The following is a 16,384-nucleotide window of genomic DNA, read 5'->3' on the forward strand; positions in this document are numbered from 1 at the left end:
CTGTATTCCGGTCTGGATGACAAAGTGAGATCCCGTCTCAAAAAGAAAAAAAAAAATGGATGAAGAATTATTTTCATGCCAGGTGGAAAAGCAAGAAATAATTAGTTAACACTTGAAGATCTTTTTTAGTCTGAGTTTTTATATTTTGAAGCCATAACCCATGGTGGAATTTAAAAATACAAAATAAATGAAAGGAAAACTGAAGAGCAGACAAATTTCAAGGTGTGACCAAAGGAACTATTTTCAAATATGATCTCTGAATCATGTAGAACTTCAAGGAAAAAAATCTGAAGACAGGAACTGTTTGAATTTCTTACCTTTGCTCTGTATTAAAGAGTGCAAAGATGTGCTTGCTAGACATAAAGCTCTTTTCCACATCCCGAACTTTCAGGTTGTCCAAGGGAAGCATGTACTTCTTTTCTTTTTCCTATTATAAGAGAGAGACAGAAAAGAGGGAGAGGAGAGGAGAGGAGAGGAGAGGAGAGGAGAGGAGAGGAGAGGAGAGGAGAGGAGAGACAGAAAATTGACTTTAATAAAAGATCTTGAGGCATGTCAATGGCAACACATCACCTGAGTTGGCTAACACTTGATTACACTATCTTGATAATATCATCACATGCTATTTTGATACCAGCTATTAAGGAATAAAAGTTATTAGAGATAGGAGGCCCCAGTGATTCTCAACATGTGGTTGGAAAAATGGCGGGGGGAATGGTGTACAGGAAGGGCTCTGAGATGAAGAAAACACATGGTCCTCCGTCCTTTCCCCCTCATGTGGGTCCTTTTAGATGTTTTTAAATGTTAGTTTGATATTAAGACTTTAGCCATCTGTTAATATTTAACAAAAATGTTCTGGTCCTAATTCAATGAGAAATGCCAGATGGATTTCATTTCTTGTTTTATTTGCAGCCTAAGCAGTTTTGATAGCCAGTGTTGGCAGGGGAGTGGAAGCACAGGACCCCAGTATGAAATACCCCCCATAAACTATGATAAAGCATAAGAAGTACTTGCTCATTTGGGTCTAGAATAAAATATGAATTCTGAAAAAGAATTATTCCATAAAATTGTTGAGCTCTTTGGGGAAAAATTCATTAGAAGTGGACTGATATTAACTAGAACAAACTCTCTTTCAAAATAAACAATTGTTTAGGAAGAATATGAACATTGGAGAGGTAAGGTCTGCAAATGCGACCAAATTAGTGTTAGTAAAACATTGGATGCCAAAAAATTATTGGAAACATTTACTTTTAGGGACTGGCCCAGGGGCAATATTATTTACATGTAAAAATGCCTAACAACCAGTAGGAGAGAGCCAAATACTCAATTTAAGAAACCTAGTAAATACCTATTACCAGGGGTATAACAAGCGCTGCCCTTGTTAACCATGGTCCTCTGTATGGTCCCAGGTTACATCTCTGGTGTTACCCGTGAAAGAGAGAGCAGGGCTAAAGTCCAGAGCTGGAGAGAATGGAGACTTAGTCGTAACTTTTAATAAACGACTATTAATGCCCATGGGAAATACGTGCATCATACAAATACGTCTGACATAAGTCCTTTTGTTCCTACAGCATATAGACTACTTCCTTAAGAATTTGTAGCTCAGCTGCATAGCATAGAGCTCTTCTGTGCTCCCTAATCAGTTTGTGGGTAACATGTTGTATTGTAGGGAGTATCACCCACCTTTCCACTTCCTACTCCTAAATTAATCAGAAAAAAGTTGGGCAGAGCACATTAGAATAGCAAAAAGGTAGCATTCTACTTGGCTACAAAAATAAAGTCACGTGTGAACAGGTGACTGAAAACATTGAAGGAAGTCGCTTAGAGAACAAAATAGCTGTTCTGACAATGTCTCCAAAGAAAAGAAGAAACATAAAGGAAACTAAATAGGAGTGAGAGAGGCTCAACAATAAACATGAAAAAGTAAAGCACTGCAAAATTAGTCCAATATTTCTACAACAAAAATTAAGAATATATTATCAAACACAAGAATATTCTAAACAGCAAATACATAATTTAATCGTAAATGAGATACCATAGTTGAGTCCAGCTTTCTCAAAACAGTTGTCAAACTATTTTAGGACAGAATTCTAAGAGGCAAAATTCTAGGCCTAATGAAAATCTATCCAATACATAATCAAATGAAAATGCTTGAGACCCAGGGAACATTTTTTTTTTGAATGTTTTTCAGTGCCCTAAATTTAAGCAGCTGGATTCTTTTAAACTACCATCCTATTCAACCTTTTGAAATGATAGATTTGCCTTTTAATGGGAAATCTGAATTTCATTGTAAAGATGGAACACAATGTCCTTGGCTTGTTTTCTATAGAAGTAGGCTCTCTTTTATACTGCATTCTTTAGCATATCGTGAAGACCAAAACTCCAGCAAGTTTATGCCAGATATTAAACATGGGAGAAATACACACACATATGCAGCCTGGGGAACATGAAAAATGGTTCTCATATCCAAAGTACTAAATGTCATTTATCCCAGGCTTTGAGGACACATTGCTAAATTATTTCATAATCAAAACTTTGAAGACTGACAAAGGAAGAAGAAAATGTATTCAGACATGTATTTATTAAAGTTGTAAGTCAAATGGAGAATTAAATGAGACAGCAGCAACTCTAAGAAATAAAAAAGTATATCATGGATATTTCTAAAAAGTCTTGGTGCTTTGGGGAAAGAATGATGTTCTGCTAAAAGAACATCGTGAATCTAAAATAGCTAAAATAAACAAAAGAAATAGAGAAGGAGAAATAATATACAGAATTATAATTTCCAAAATACAGTCTTAGCATCATCTTAATCAAGAAATGTGCTAAATCTTTTTTGTCAGTTCTATGACTGCCTAATAATGTGCTGTCCAATATGGTAGCCACTAGCCACAGGCAGTTACTGAGCACTAGAAATGTAGCTCAACTGGGATTAGCTAGAAATGCAAGATAGACCCCAGATCTCAAAAACTTAAAACGAGAATGTAAACTATATTGGTAATACTTTTTTATTGATTATATGTTGAAATAACATTTTGAATATATTGGGGGTAAACAAAGCATTATTAAACATAATTTCACCTGTTTTTTCTTACTGTTTTGAAGTTGGCTGTCAGACAATTTTAAATGACATATGTAGTTCCATTAAATTTCTACTGATAGCACTAAATACCCCATGCACTTAACTCTTTCCTTCCTCTCATCCATCCAAACAGTTTTTCCTTCTGACCTCCCTGTTTCTGCTATCAGGTTTATCCTTCATTCTCCCTATCACCCCATCTGAAACCTCACTATCATTTCTGACCCATCGTCTTTTCTTGCCTCCTTTATTACTTCAAGACTTTGCCACATCGTGTTTGAAGAGTTTGTCCTAATTCCCCTCCTTTGACATTCCCACAACATTATTCCAGGTCCCTGGCATCTCACAAGCATATGGTCACGAATGGTCTCCTATCTAGTCTCTTGCCTTCCAATTTCTCTAACATCACCAGAGAAGATGATTTTTGAAAACGATTTTGTCAAATTCATTGCAATCCTTCAGAACTTTCAATAGCTTTCCATTGTTTATGGAAGAAAATCCACTAACCTCTTTAATGTGAAGAGGTTTAAAAACACTTACAAATTGGCTCAATCCTGATTGGGCAATGTCTTCTTTTCTCCTCCATAAGAAGTTTCTGTTTCAACCAAATACATCTTTTCCAAATACGTCTTTTCCCAACTTGAGATATTCCTTCAATAGTTCCCTAACATAGCAATGTTTAGTATTCAGAGTTCAGTTCAAGTTCTACTTTCTGTGCAAAAGATTTTCTCAAACTTGTAACCATTTGTCTGTTTCTGTCACCTCCCATCTCTCTCCCTTATATTAATATAATAGGTATTATTTATTCTATTCATTTCAAACTATACGAGACAGCTTCAATTTATAAGTGCATTACATTTGAAAATTTATGTGAACGTTGCTCATTTGGAATTTAGAATGTTCAGTCAACTCTCTTGTTTAAGTAGCTTATATATTGTTTAAGCAGTTTATATAAGCTTACACAATATAGTTGTTTAAGTTGTTTTAATTTATTTTTAAAATATGTGATATTTGTTATAATTCTTCCCTGGCTTGCTCTAACATTCTGAAAGATAACAATCTTTCTCAAGCTAATAAATAATCAGATTAGAAACAGGTTTCATGACAGACTAACAGATAATATTCTATGTTATGGAGAAAAACAAAAATTTACAGCATGTTTTTTGTAATAAATAAGAAATGAAATTTGATATTTTAAACATTTTATCTTGAGTAGACATTTTGAAGGAAGCACTGGTAAACTTCTAGAGAAAGATTTTTTAATAGAGATTCATAAAAGAACTTCTGCATACTTTCAAAGGCTTCAGAGGCTGAGGTCACTGATTCAACACCATTCTTTTCTTCATATTTAAATATAGTATCTTTCCTCAATACAGGAGGGTCGCCAGCAATATTTCTATGGGAGGCATTCAGGATGATAGAGATATTTTTGTTCAAAGAGAGAGGGAACATGAGAGCATTAGTGTAGTGTTCTTTCTCTGAATTCACTTGGCAAGAGTTAGAAGAAACAGAAGAAACAGATCAGGTCCAAAAAGGGTGCATCTTTGTGTGAAAGGGGTCTGAGGTGGAAGTAACTGAACAATGAGTAGTAAAAGGCAGAGGAACCAAGGTGGTAGAAGGTGGGAATTATGGGATGACTACAGTATGTGCTCGCTGACCTTGAAAGGAAACCAGAGAGTCAATGAGAGATAGGTATGGGCTTGGCAAGTGCGCAGTGATGGTCTCTAGCTGGCAGAGCACCATCAATATAACTTAGGCACTAGAAGGAGATACAATGGGTATGAGCAGAGGATCAGGTGTGTGGGGGAATAGCTCCTGCATATGCAAATGACCTGCATATGCAAAGGACTGGGAGGACTTTATTCACATGGCAATTTATACATAGGGAGTTTCATAACTTAAATTATTTGAGTAGCCTTGGTTTGATGACACCTTTAATTATTGTATTTGTTCATACCTTTTCTTCTATTAAAGCAACAACATCTTCAAAAGTAAGACTATGAATCCTTCCTTGTTTCTGTATATTATAATGCCTAGCATGATGCTAGGCATAAAAATTCATACAGTGTATATTATAAATATTATTGAATTGATTTGAAAATGTCTGACAACCAAAGCCAGGTGTTGATTAAGATGTTTGATAGTCACATATATATGATAATCAAGTAAAAATTCTATGAAGAAAACTATATGAAATGCTTAACTGACAGACACTGCTTTTGACTACTAAATCTTTACAAAGTCTAGACTGATTGCCATGTTTATTTCTATCTCTGCCTTTGTGTTGTCTTCTATTTGCCAGGAACGCCTTCTCTGAAAGAAGGCAGGTTCTTGTGGCCTTGAAATTTATTTCAAGGCCACCTCCTGATTATAGCACATCATAGACCTTTTTCTTCTATAACTCTCAAATTTTCCACAATTTTTGTCATAGACGATCTAGCATGGCAATCTTTATTTATGTTTAGCTTGCCTCTTCAAGCACAGATTGGAAGTTCCTTGAGGGTAAAGATTATGTCATCATTCTTTTGTGTTTACATGTAACAGTTATTACATTGGTGTATATACAGACATTGCTTAATAAACATTGACGGCTGATGATCCATAATAAATAAAACCCCAACATGCTGGGCCTACCTAGACCATTGTGTAAAAATTAACCAGAGGTGAATAAAAACACTTAGTTTTAATGCTTCAAAGATTGATTTTAAATTAACTTACAGTATTTTGCTTAGCATCATATAGTTTGTTAGATGAAGTTTTACTAACCTAAACCAGTATCTCTGATTTGATTCATACCAACCTTTAACACATAAATGTACTGTGGTAATCCAATATACTTCAAAAGCATACAAAAAAAAAAAGCATAGATTCTGCTCCTAGGAGATATGAACTGATGAAAAGTTTTCAAAAATGGTAGAACTTAAAAGAGATTATATTAGAATAACAATAAGAATAAAGGCCAGGTATGGTGGCTCACACCTGTAATCCTAGCACTTTGGGAGGCTGAGGTGGGTGGATCACCTGAGGTCAGGAGTTTGAGACCACCTGGCCAACATGGTGAAACCCCGTCTCTACTAAAAATACAAAAATTAGCTGGGTGTGGTGGTGGGTGCCTGTAATCCCAGCTACTTGGGAGGCTGAGGCAGGAGAATCACTTGAACCCAGGAGGCAGAAGTTGAAGTGAGCCGAGATCACGCCATTGCACTCCAGCCTGGGTGACAAGAGCGAAACTCTGTCTCAAAATAAATAAATAAATAAATAAGAAATAATAATAGAGTAATAAAGAGAAATATTAACATACGAAAAAGCCGCTAATGGCACCAAATATGTTTTTCAAATATGTACTAATGGCACCAAATTAATTTTTTAAATATGTGATATTTGTTAAATTCTTCACTTGCTTGCTCTAACATTCTGAAACATGACAATCTTTCTCAAGCTTTCAAATAATCAAATTACAAACAGGTTCTATGACAGACTAACAGAATATTCTATGTTGCAGAGAGTACTTATGCTTCACTAGAACAAAGATTCCTAGTTTTGACCACCCCCTTCTTATACTCATATAACATTCCATGTGTGTTCTCTATTATTGTATTTGCCATATTTTATACTCCTAATTGTTGTCTTTTTCTCCTATTGAGAAACTGATATTTATTTGTCCTCTCTCAGTGCTACACTACTCTCCTGGCAATGAATGGAACATTTCTCTGACACATCCGCACCAAAAACGTGCGTAGACCACACGCGAAGTACCACTGTGCCAGCCAACAGAGAAGTGACAGAATGACTATGCCACCAAGAACTCAGTCCAAAGACAGGACAGTAGTGCATAGATATGTCCAAGTTAAAAAGATTCCTCACCCAGGGACTATAAATGTTTTTGCAGAATACTGAAAACTCATGAGATACCATGGGGTATTCAATTATTATAATTTTCTTGTTGCTCAAGAGATAATAATGTTGATCAATATTTTTCCTAACAAAGTCTCATTTTTTTCTTTGATGCATTGTGGCCAGAATGTTTGCAAGCAGGGAAACTGGAGACATTATCCTGGGTTTATGGGTAGGGACCAAAGCCAAGAAAAATGTGATGGCTCCATATATTAATCCAAGCCCTTCATGCTCTGAGTAACTGACACAGAGTTATGTAACCATACATATTCATCATGCTCCTCACCCACACCTCATTTTCTGAGACACTGGATTGCCCGCCAGAGTAAATTCAAACTCTTCACTGTACCCACTGCACCAGCCATGGGATTCCTGCTTCCCAGGAAAGTCCACGCATTTTCATTTTCCACACAGAACGTTTCTAATTGTATCTTCTTATCTTTGACTAAACTATCTCTTCCACTAGAAATACCTTTGCCTATTTGCCACTCTGCTTCTCTTTGCCTCAAAGTTACTGCAAAAGATTATCTAGCTCAGACTTAATTTACATTTTTTTCTAAAAGTATTATAGGTCTCATTTTCCAGCCTTCTTGTCTTTTCCCATCACAACTGCAGACTTATTTTTTTAATCAGTAGAATCCGTTGATTAAAAAAAAATTCTGACAAGTCCTATATATTAAATAGATTAAAAAGTGGAGCTCCTCTGATTGCAGCAAGTGGGGCTATGAGGAAACCTGTTCATTAAACTCATCTTCTCACCCTGGTATTGCCTCTAAGACACCCCTGGAATGCCCGTTGATAGGGTTTGGCTCTGTCTCCCCATCCAAATCTCATCTCTAGTTGTAATTTCCAATGTTGGAAGAAGGACCTGGTGAGAGGTGATCGGATTATGGGGGTAGATTTCCCCCTTGCTGTTCTTGTGGTAATGAGTGAATTCTCATGAGGTCAGATGGTTTAAAAGTATATGTGGCACTTTCCCCTTAATTCTCTCTCTCTCCTGCCACCATGTGAAAGAGGTGCTTGCTCCCTCTTCACCTTTAGCTGTGACTGTAAATGTCTTGAGGCCTCCCAGTCATGCTTCCTGTTCAGCCTGCAGAATTGTGAGTCAATTAAACCTTTTTTCTTCTTAAAGTATCCAGTCTCAGGTAGTTCTTTATAGCAGTGTGAGAATGGACTAATACACCTGTGGATGACTAGAACACAGGCCTAAATTTCCAGATCCTTGTTCCCTAGCCAGTCCACCTGGCAGCCTTATCCTCCAAGTGTTCCCACAGTGGCAGGACTCTGCCCTGACCTCCGTCTGGCTGGAACCTTATGCTCTGCCCTGTGTCTTCAGGTGTTCTACATGGAGCAGCTCTATCTAGCTCCCTGTGACTTCTAACTGAGCAAACACATCTCCCAGAAATGTGAGTGCAGTTCACTGAACCTTTCATTCAAACTACTCCTGTGATACCCTGTCTACCCAACCAGGCACTTTGATGTGTCCACCAAATCTCAGTCAAGCCTGTGGTGCTCTAGAGCCATCAGAAGCCCCCACCATGGCCAGCATGGCAAGGGCCTCCTCCATCATTGCCAGGATTCCTCACATTCCCATCTGATCCCTTGTGCTTGGTTCCTCGCACCCTGGTCAGATACCCTGTGCTTGGTTTACACTGTCACTTTGTGCTTTTGTCTTACTTTCTAAGAGTCTACATGTTTCACCTAAGTGTGTCTATGCTCTGCCTTTCCAACTACAAGATAAACCCCTAAAGAAACAAGCAACTCCATTACTATTATTACCTTTATTTATTATCGTTGTTAATCATTCTATGTGTCTTGCTCCCCTGTTACTCTGTAGTTGTGTGCTGACTTTGCTACCAAATCATCAACTCTTTGAGGAAATAAATTATTTCCTTATTAGTTTTGGTTGCATCATAGACATTCAGCAAACACTTGCTGAATGAACATATGAACAGCCTCCTCCTGGGCTGGCATAGTGCTTTGCCTAGTTCAAGGACTCAGAGATGATGACTGACTCATACAATAATCAAAGTATCAAAGAATAATGAGAGGATATGCAAATATTGAGAATACCAGAATAATATTTCCACATGCTGTTGAAAACTAAAATCTGGTGTTTATTGCTATTAAGAAGTTATAACTTTATAGCAGCATGATTTATAGTCCTTTGGGTATATACCCAGTAATGGGATGGCTGGGTCAAATGGTATTTCCAGTTCTAGATCCCTGAGGAATCGCCACACTGACTTCCACAATGGTTGAACTAGTTTACAGTCCCACCAACAGTGTAAAAGTGTTCCTATTTCTCCACATCCACTCCAGCACCTGTTGTTTCCTGACTTTTTAATGATTGCCATTCTAACTGGTGTGAGATGGTACCTCATTGTGGTTTTGATTTGTATTTCTCTGATGGCCAGTGATGATGAGCATTTTTTCATGTGTTTTTTGGCTGCATAAATGTCTTCGTTTGAGAAGTGTCTGTTCATGTCCTTCGCCCACTTTTTGATGGGGTTGTTTTTTTCTTGTAAATTTGTTTGAGTTCATTGTAGATTCTGGATATTAGCCCTTTGTCAGATGAGTAGGTTGCGAAAATTTTCTCCCATTTTGTAGGTTGCCTGTTCACTCTGATGGTAGTTTCTTTTGCTGTGCAGAAGCTCTTTAGTTTAATTAGATCCCATTTGTCAATTTTGTCACATGCACATGTATGTTTATTGCGGCATTATTCATGATAGCAAAGACTTGGAACCAACCCAAATTTCCAACAATGATAGACTGGATTAAGAAAATGTGGCACATATACACCATGGAATACTATGCAGCCATAAAAATGATGAGTTCATGTCCTTTGTAGGGACATGGATGAAATTGGAAATCATCATTCTCAGTAAACTATCACAAGAACAAAAAACCAAACACCGCATATTCTCACTCATAGGTGGGAATTGAACAATGAGATCACATGGACACAGGAAGGGGAATATCACACTCTGGGGACTGTTGTGGGGTGGGGGGAGTGGGGAGGGATAGCATTGGGAGATATACCTAATGCTAGATGACGAGTTAGTGGGTGCAGCGCACCAGCATGGCACATGTATACATATGTAACTAACCTGCACAATGTGCACATGTACCCTAAAACTTAAAGTATAATAATAAAAAAAAGAAGTTATAACTATAGAGATGTACAAGTATGAAACTCAAAATATAAACTACGCGTCTTTTTACTTGGATTTTAATTCCTTGCTTTAATCAGAATTATATTTTGAATAGTAAAGAGCATCTGTGAACCAGCAGGTTGCTCATCAACAGCACTTTTTAATCTTTTTCTCTTGAGCACTGTATAAACTCCCTGTGTTTGATGGACTGTTCTAGTAGTCTCAAGAAAACTCCACGGTCTTTAGACCACTGGCTTCATGGCTGCACCCTCGTACCTACTCAGATCCTGAAAGGGAGCTACACACTAGGATATCTCCACTTGGCAGGGGAAAGATAATCAGTCACACTTGACATTACCCCAGCTGGAGATCCTGCTCTCTTCCTGGTTCCTACCTTCTCTTCAGAGTCCAGCTCAATTTCCACCTCCTCCAGGAAGGCTTTCTGGCCTTACAAGCCCACGGGAGGGCTACCTTTTCCATTCTCATGACATTCTTCGGCCATGTATTTTTTTCCTCACTTAGCATATATTGCCCTGTATTCTCAGATAAGCCAATATCCTTGAAATGCACATTCCCCTTTCCTCCCACTAAAAAAAGTATTTTATAATTTGAAAGTGAGAACATTAAGGATTTTGTTCTCAAATATTTATATTTAATCTCTATATTCTTAAATTTAGAGAAATAGTCCTACATATTTGTACATATGAGATTGGTAATGTAATAATAACACACTAAAGAATAAATTTAAAGGACTTATGACTAAAGATGGCAGATCGATCATATATATGTATCTCTTCTTCTTCTCCCAAAACTACTATGATATTATAATAGTAAAATAATTTAAAAAGATATTAATCCACAATAACAAAGAAATGGGAGACGAAAAATAGTGAACAAAATATTTTCAAAAGCTTTCTAAGAGAGAAGAGACAAAGGAGGATTCGTTGACCTAGCATAAAGAAAAGGGTTATTCTCCAAATACCTACAGAGGGAAAGAATGGAGGAGAAACCACCTCATTTGGCTTCTTGTCCTTGGAGACACCTGGTACCCACATGCGTGGGTATGGTAGTGAGGTTGTGGCAGCGGGATCAGACAGAAGTCCATGTATAGAAGCATACAAAACAGGCCAGGTACAGGAGCTCATGCCTGTAATCCCAGTTGTTTGGGGAGCCGAGGCAGGAGGATCACTTGAGCCCAAGAGTTTCAGACCAGCCTGGGCAAGATAGTGAGACCATGTCTCTCCAAAATTTTTTTTAAAAAAATAGCCACATGTGGTGGTGCCTATGATTCCAGATACTCAGGAGGCTGAGGTGGGAGGATCACTTGAGCCCAGGAGGCAGAAGTTGCAGTGAGCTGAGATCATGCCACTGAACTCCAGCCTAGGTGGCAGAGTGAGATCCTGTTTCAAAAAAACCAGAAGTACACAAAACAATTGGTTGCACAGGACTACCTTTTCTACTCACGGCAACTCATTCCTACCTTCGGCAGGAGACAAGAGGCTTTTTTCCTAGAGAAATTATACCAAAGAAGTTTCAGGCTGAGAGATACCAGGCAGGGTGAACAGCAAGGGGTGGGGTCAAAACCAGAGAGTTTAGTGAAAGTCTACATACTAAAATGTTGTCCTTCAGCCCATTTCTTGCCCTGCCCCAGAATGCCAGCAGCCAGATGGGCTTCCCAGTCCCTACCAGGAAAGATAGTGAACTCTTCTTCTCTGGGGACTCATAGATTCAGGGGAAATGCCCTGTATACCATGAGTTCAATGAAAAAGCCAGGCTGCTGACTGATCACCTTATAGGAAGATTCTGTATTCTGCACACTCCTCCAGTAATTTTCAAGCAACTGAATGGCACAGAATCTTAATAGATTAGACAAGTCAAGGCTCTTAACTGGAGTGGATTCTGAAGATGGGCTATCTCAACACTTCTTCCAATGCCCTGTAATGTTTGAGTGCAATTCAAAATCCTCTCACCCTTCCCAATCTTGCTCTTACAGCCAGAGTTCCAGATGAGATATACTTTCTGCCAATCAGATGTAGTCATGCCAGACTTTGTTTCAAAAAATGAGTCAAATGAGAGACCGGCAGAGTGTGTGGCACCTGTTTTGTTGGCCTGAATCACAGCAGAGGTGATGGGGCTCTGGATCCAGAGGCTACAGTGGAACAGTGGCTTCCTGATTATGCAGCCTCCAGATTGGTGGAGACAACAGCTCCTTGGCAGTCCCAGGAAATTCTGTTTTGTGAGCCATTCCTGGAAACTCAGCCTAGTTCTGCAGGTTTGCCCTCCCAATGATTCTCAGAGTGATTTATCCCTCTTAATAAATTATTTTCTACTTAAACTAGCTAGAGTTGATTCTGTGGTTGACAATTAAGAACATTGAAAATAGTATAATAATATCTAGTTAACATACATTATTATGGCTTAGCAAAAATGAATAGCCAGTAAAGCAGAACAATGGCATTACCCTGCAATACTTCCCACATAATAAGAGTCAAAACTTACACAAATCAATTATTAATATGTATGTATGCCATACGTTTATGCAGTTTTGAAATTCCAGGACTTTTCGCTCAAAAAGAGCTTCTAACCAAGAAATACACACGTGCACACACACACACACACACACACACATCTATGTATATATACATATATATGATAAATACCATGCATGAAAAATTTTAAATTGAGAATTCAAGGTGTGAGTGAGCGAGATGGCATTTGAGCAACTTTGCAAGAAACTAAATAAGGCAACAGAAAATAGTAGAACAGAAAAAAAAATCCTGGTGGTTTGCATGTTCATAAACTTTTACAAACTACCTCTATAATAGCAGTACTACTATTCATGGGTTAAATTTTCTTTACTAGTGAGCTAAGTACACATACTTAGTTTGTGTTTTATACTTTTTCAGTTACTAGGAAGGGAAAAATTTACTCAGCATGGCAAAACACGCTTCAAGCACTTCAAATTAGCCCATTTCAAATGCTTAATGGTTGAATTTTCCTATTTCTTTTTGTGCTCCAAGGCATTGCAATTTATATTTTTTAAAAAGAGAAACTTTCAAGTTTAGAATAGTGATTGCTTTACTTGAAAGTCCATGTAACATGCTATGGATTTCTATTATTAAAATGCAAAGACAAATGTCTTTCAACTCTGACTTATGTGGCTTCACATTAAATTACAAAGTGAATTTAAGACACTCCACAAACTGAAATTATGCTTACTGTGTAACAGCTTTTGAGTGCACATTAATCAAACATAATTCTACATGCTAGCCCTTTGGATGTACTTGCCTTAAATAAAAGTGTTATTTTGGCTAAATATACCATATGTTTGTAAAAGTTCAACTTAATAAAAGCACCTTGTTTACAAATGCAGCATAATTTTTACTTCTCTGAGAAAATGGAGGTCAGAAAATCACTGTACAAATAAAATCCTCTGACAATTCCCAGAACTCAGTAGATGAATGGTTTAAATTTCCCCCCATCATTTGTCACCAAGCTGCAAACAAAAATCAAAGCTGAATGTTCCCCTCTCTCTCAAAAAGAGGCAAAGAAACACTCAAAAAGAGGCATCACTAAGGAGAAAAGCAAAGGGCCTGAGCATTCAACCAAATAACCAAATTAATGAAGGTTTCTGAAGCCCTTTGCATTGACTGTTGAACTGTTTTAGGTTTTGGTTTTTTCCTCCACTGACAGTAACGTAATTCTGTGAGGTGTATTCTGAGAGGAACATAGTTTCTTTGAAAAGCAGAGCTGAGCACCATGCCCTTTGTACTTTAGTTAAGAGCCCTTCTCCCTGTGTTCCAAGGAGTACAGGAGGCTGGGATAGAATAGGGAAAAGGAGGCCCCTTCCATGTGCCTTCTGAGACTCAGCCCTGTATTTAAGATGATATTTGGCTGGATCACTGCAAGCACAGCTGGTGGTCTGTGCACCACTACTGGCTCCAACACATCTCCATGCCGAAACTGGGCTTTGGACAGGGAAAAAATAAATGAACTGGAATAGTTCCCCTCCTCCATCAATCCTAATCATGCCTCCTAACCTGCCCACTACAAAAAAAAAAAAAAAAAAAAAAAAAAAAAAGACAGGGCTGGAGAAAAGAAGAAGCGGAGGGGAGAGAGATAACCAAGAACCCAGAGAGTGAACTGAGAAGGTATCATTAGAGAGAAATTAAAGCTGCCCAACCCAGAAGTGCTCTCTGTGTTCACTGCATGCTCAGGTGGCCCCATCTATCCTCAGCTTCTGGAGACAAAGACCATGGAAGAGGAATCCCATGAGGGGTAGTGCGGCAAGAGGAAATGACAAATGGTTTGGAGTTAACATAGAGGTTCACATAGGAGCTCTGACACTAGTTATGTGAACCTTCTGTAAGTTCCTCGATTTCTCTTCTCTCTGTATGGAGGTGATAATTCATGCCTCAGAGAGGGTATGGAGATTTGAGACCATGCAGATGACCGTGTATTCAGGGACTTCGGATACATGTTTATTTCCTTTTCCTTGGAAAAAATTTTCTAGCCATCTTCCCACCCATAAACACAGTATGGTGTTCTCTCTTCAATGTATTTACAACAGCAAGCTTTTATACTTGTAAGCTTTTGAACTGTGAGGGGAAAATAGAAAGTTAATTATGTACCTAGTAGAGAAACACACACTGAACATGAACAATAGCAAACCAGGAGGGTGTGAAGCAGCGAAACAATAGTGAGAGCCTATTTAAACTCTGCTTTCTTATTAAAGGCAGACATGCAAGAAATCCAGAACTCTGGGACTGTGTCCATAGCCATATAGAGAGAGGGAAGATGTGACTACAGGCTGAGAGGGGGTACTTATTTCTTCCCCTTGCACTCACAGTGGATTGTGCAGAAGAGGTCAAGGACAGTACTTGGGGAAAAAGGCAAGTTCTGGAAGAAACTGAAAATTGAAAATTCCGCAATTAGAGAATCATTTGCCTTTTGTGGCAGAACGTTCTTCCACATTAAAAACTGAGCAAGGGTCTCAAGACTGGCTAGAAAACTGTAAAGTGGGAAAGGGTGGTTTTTTTTTTTTTCTTATCCTGAAGTCTTCCATTCAGGCAGCTTTGTTTTTCTGTTAGCTTCAAACAGAGATGGCCTGGGTCAGCTGCTATTGCTGCTGCCTAGTTTCTAGGTTTCTCCCTCTTACATCCCAACAAAGCTTCCCCTCTCGTTCCATTTGTTCTATATTACTAACTGGATTTCAGGTACCATGAATGGGACTGCATGCTTACCTCTGCCGATCTCTGATACTAGCAGGTACTTAATACATGCTGACTTACGAAGATAACAAAACTCACCTATCCCATGTCTCATTCCCCTAGGCTTTGTTTCATGCATAATTAGAATAAATTAATGCCTGCTACAGAATAAACTCTTATTAATTATTCTTCCTGGGTAATATATTTGAATTTAAGTTGAGTCATTCAGTCCTTCCATTTACAAGGAATGAATTATTCATGTACACTAGCAAATTAGTAGGGGTGAGGTTCTTGGCTTAGGTTGCCCTTAAGTCATCCCAGTGGGTAGCTGCTTAATCCAAGGTTGGACATGAAAACTCTTGACAGCTTCTCCCAGCCTTAAACCAGGAAGTGTAGGGCAGTATTTCTCCAATTGTAGTCCTCTGACCCCCAGAGTCTGTGAGTTCTTGTGAGAATTAAAAAGAAATCTTGTGTTGGTATCTAATAAAAATTAGTAAAAGAGATTTGCTGAACTGTCTGGGGCATGACTTTATAATTGGACACCACCATTCAATTTTAGTGCTTGTGTTTGCACCAAGTGGTAGTAATGTATTTATAGTATGGTAATGAAAAAAAGGGCAGAGGCAGACATCAATACATCAGTTATGTACTTTCCTCCAGTGACATCACAATGCCTTGAGTGGATGGAAGTTTCATTCCAACAGAATGAAAGTGGCAGCAGACTGGTGGGGTCACCCAGTACAGGGGAGCCTGAGAACGCCAGTCTCCAAAGAACCCATGCCTGAACACATTGCTTTTGATTAGCTAATTATGTTTCCTAAAAGAATATAATCTCTCACATTAATGTTGTTGATCAGCTAAAGTTTCTCAGTAATATGGTTCTACTTAAATTTAACCTGTAATTTTGGTTGGCTTTTTTGATGTAGAACAATAAGCATAATGTATGTATATGTTTGTGGATATGTAAAATAAAAGAATTTTCTGTTTGTAAATACTTAAGTAACACTGTGAGTAAAACAATTTGTGTCCATTCAGAATCCAAGAGGACTCAT

The 16,384-nt window shown here is 38.2% G+C and overlaps 1 protein-coding gene across 7 annotated transcripts in view; it reads right to left on the bottom strand.

Annotated features, from left to right (window-relative positions):
• Window positions 1-16,384, bottom strand: part of DNM3 (dynamin 3) — a 583,300-nt gene that overhangs the window by 164,155 nt on the left and 402,761 nt on the right. For all 7 annotated transcript variants that reach the window (XM_055111556.2, XM_034940650.3, XM_003824660.4 and 4 more), the window contains one exon: window positions 318-427. In XM_055111556.2, the coding sequence (XP_054967531.2) occupies window positions 318-427 (110 nt within the window). The remainder of the gene's footprint in view (window positions 1-317; window positions 428-16,384) is intronic.

This window comes from Pan paniscus, chromosome 1 (genome assembly GCF_029289425.2).
Source record: "Pan paniscus chromosome 1, NHGRI_mPanPan1-v2.0_pri, whole genome shotgun sequence".
Lineage (NCBI taxonomy): Eukaryota > Metazoa > Chordata > Mammalia > Primates > Hominidae > Pan > Pan paniscus.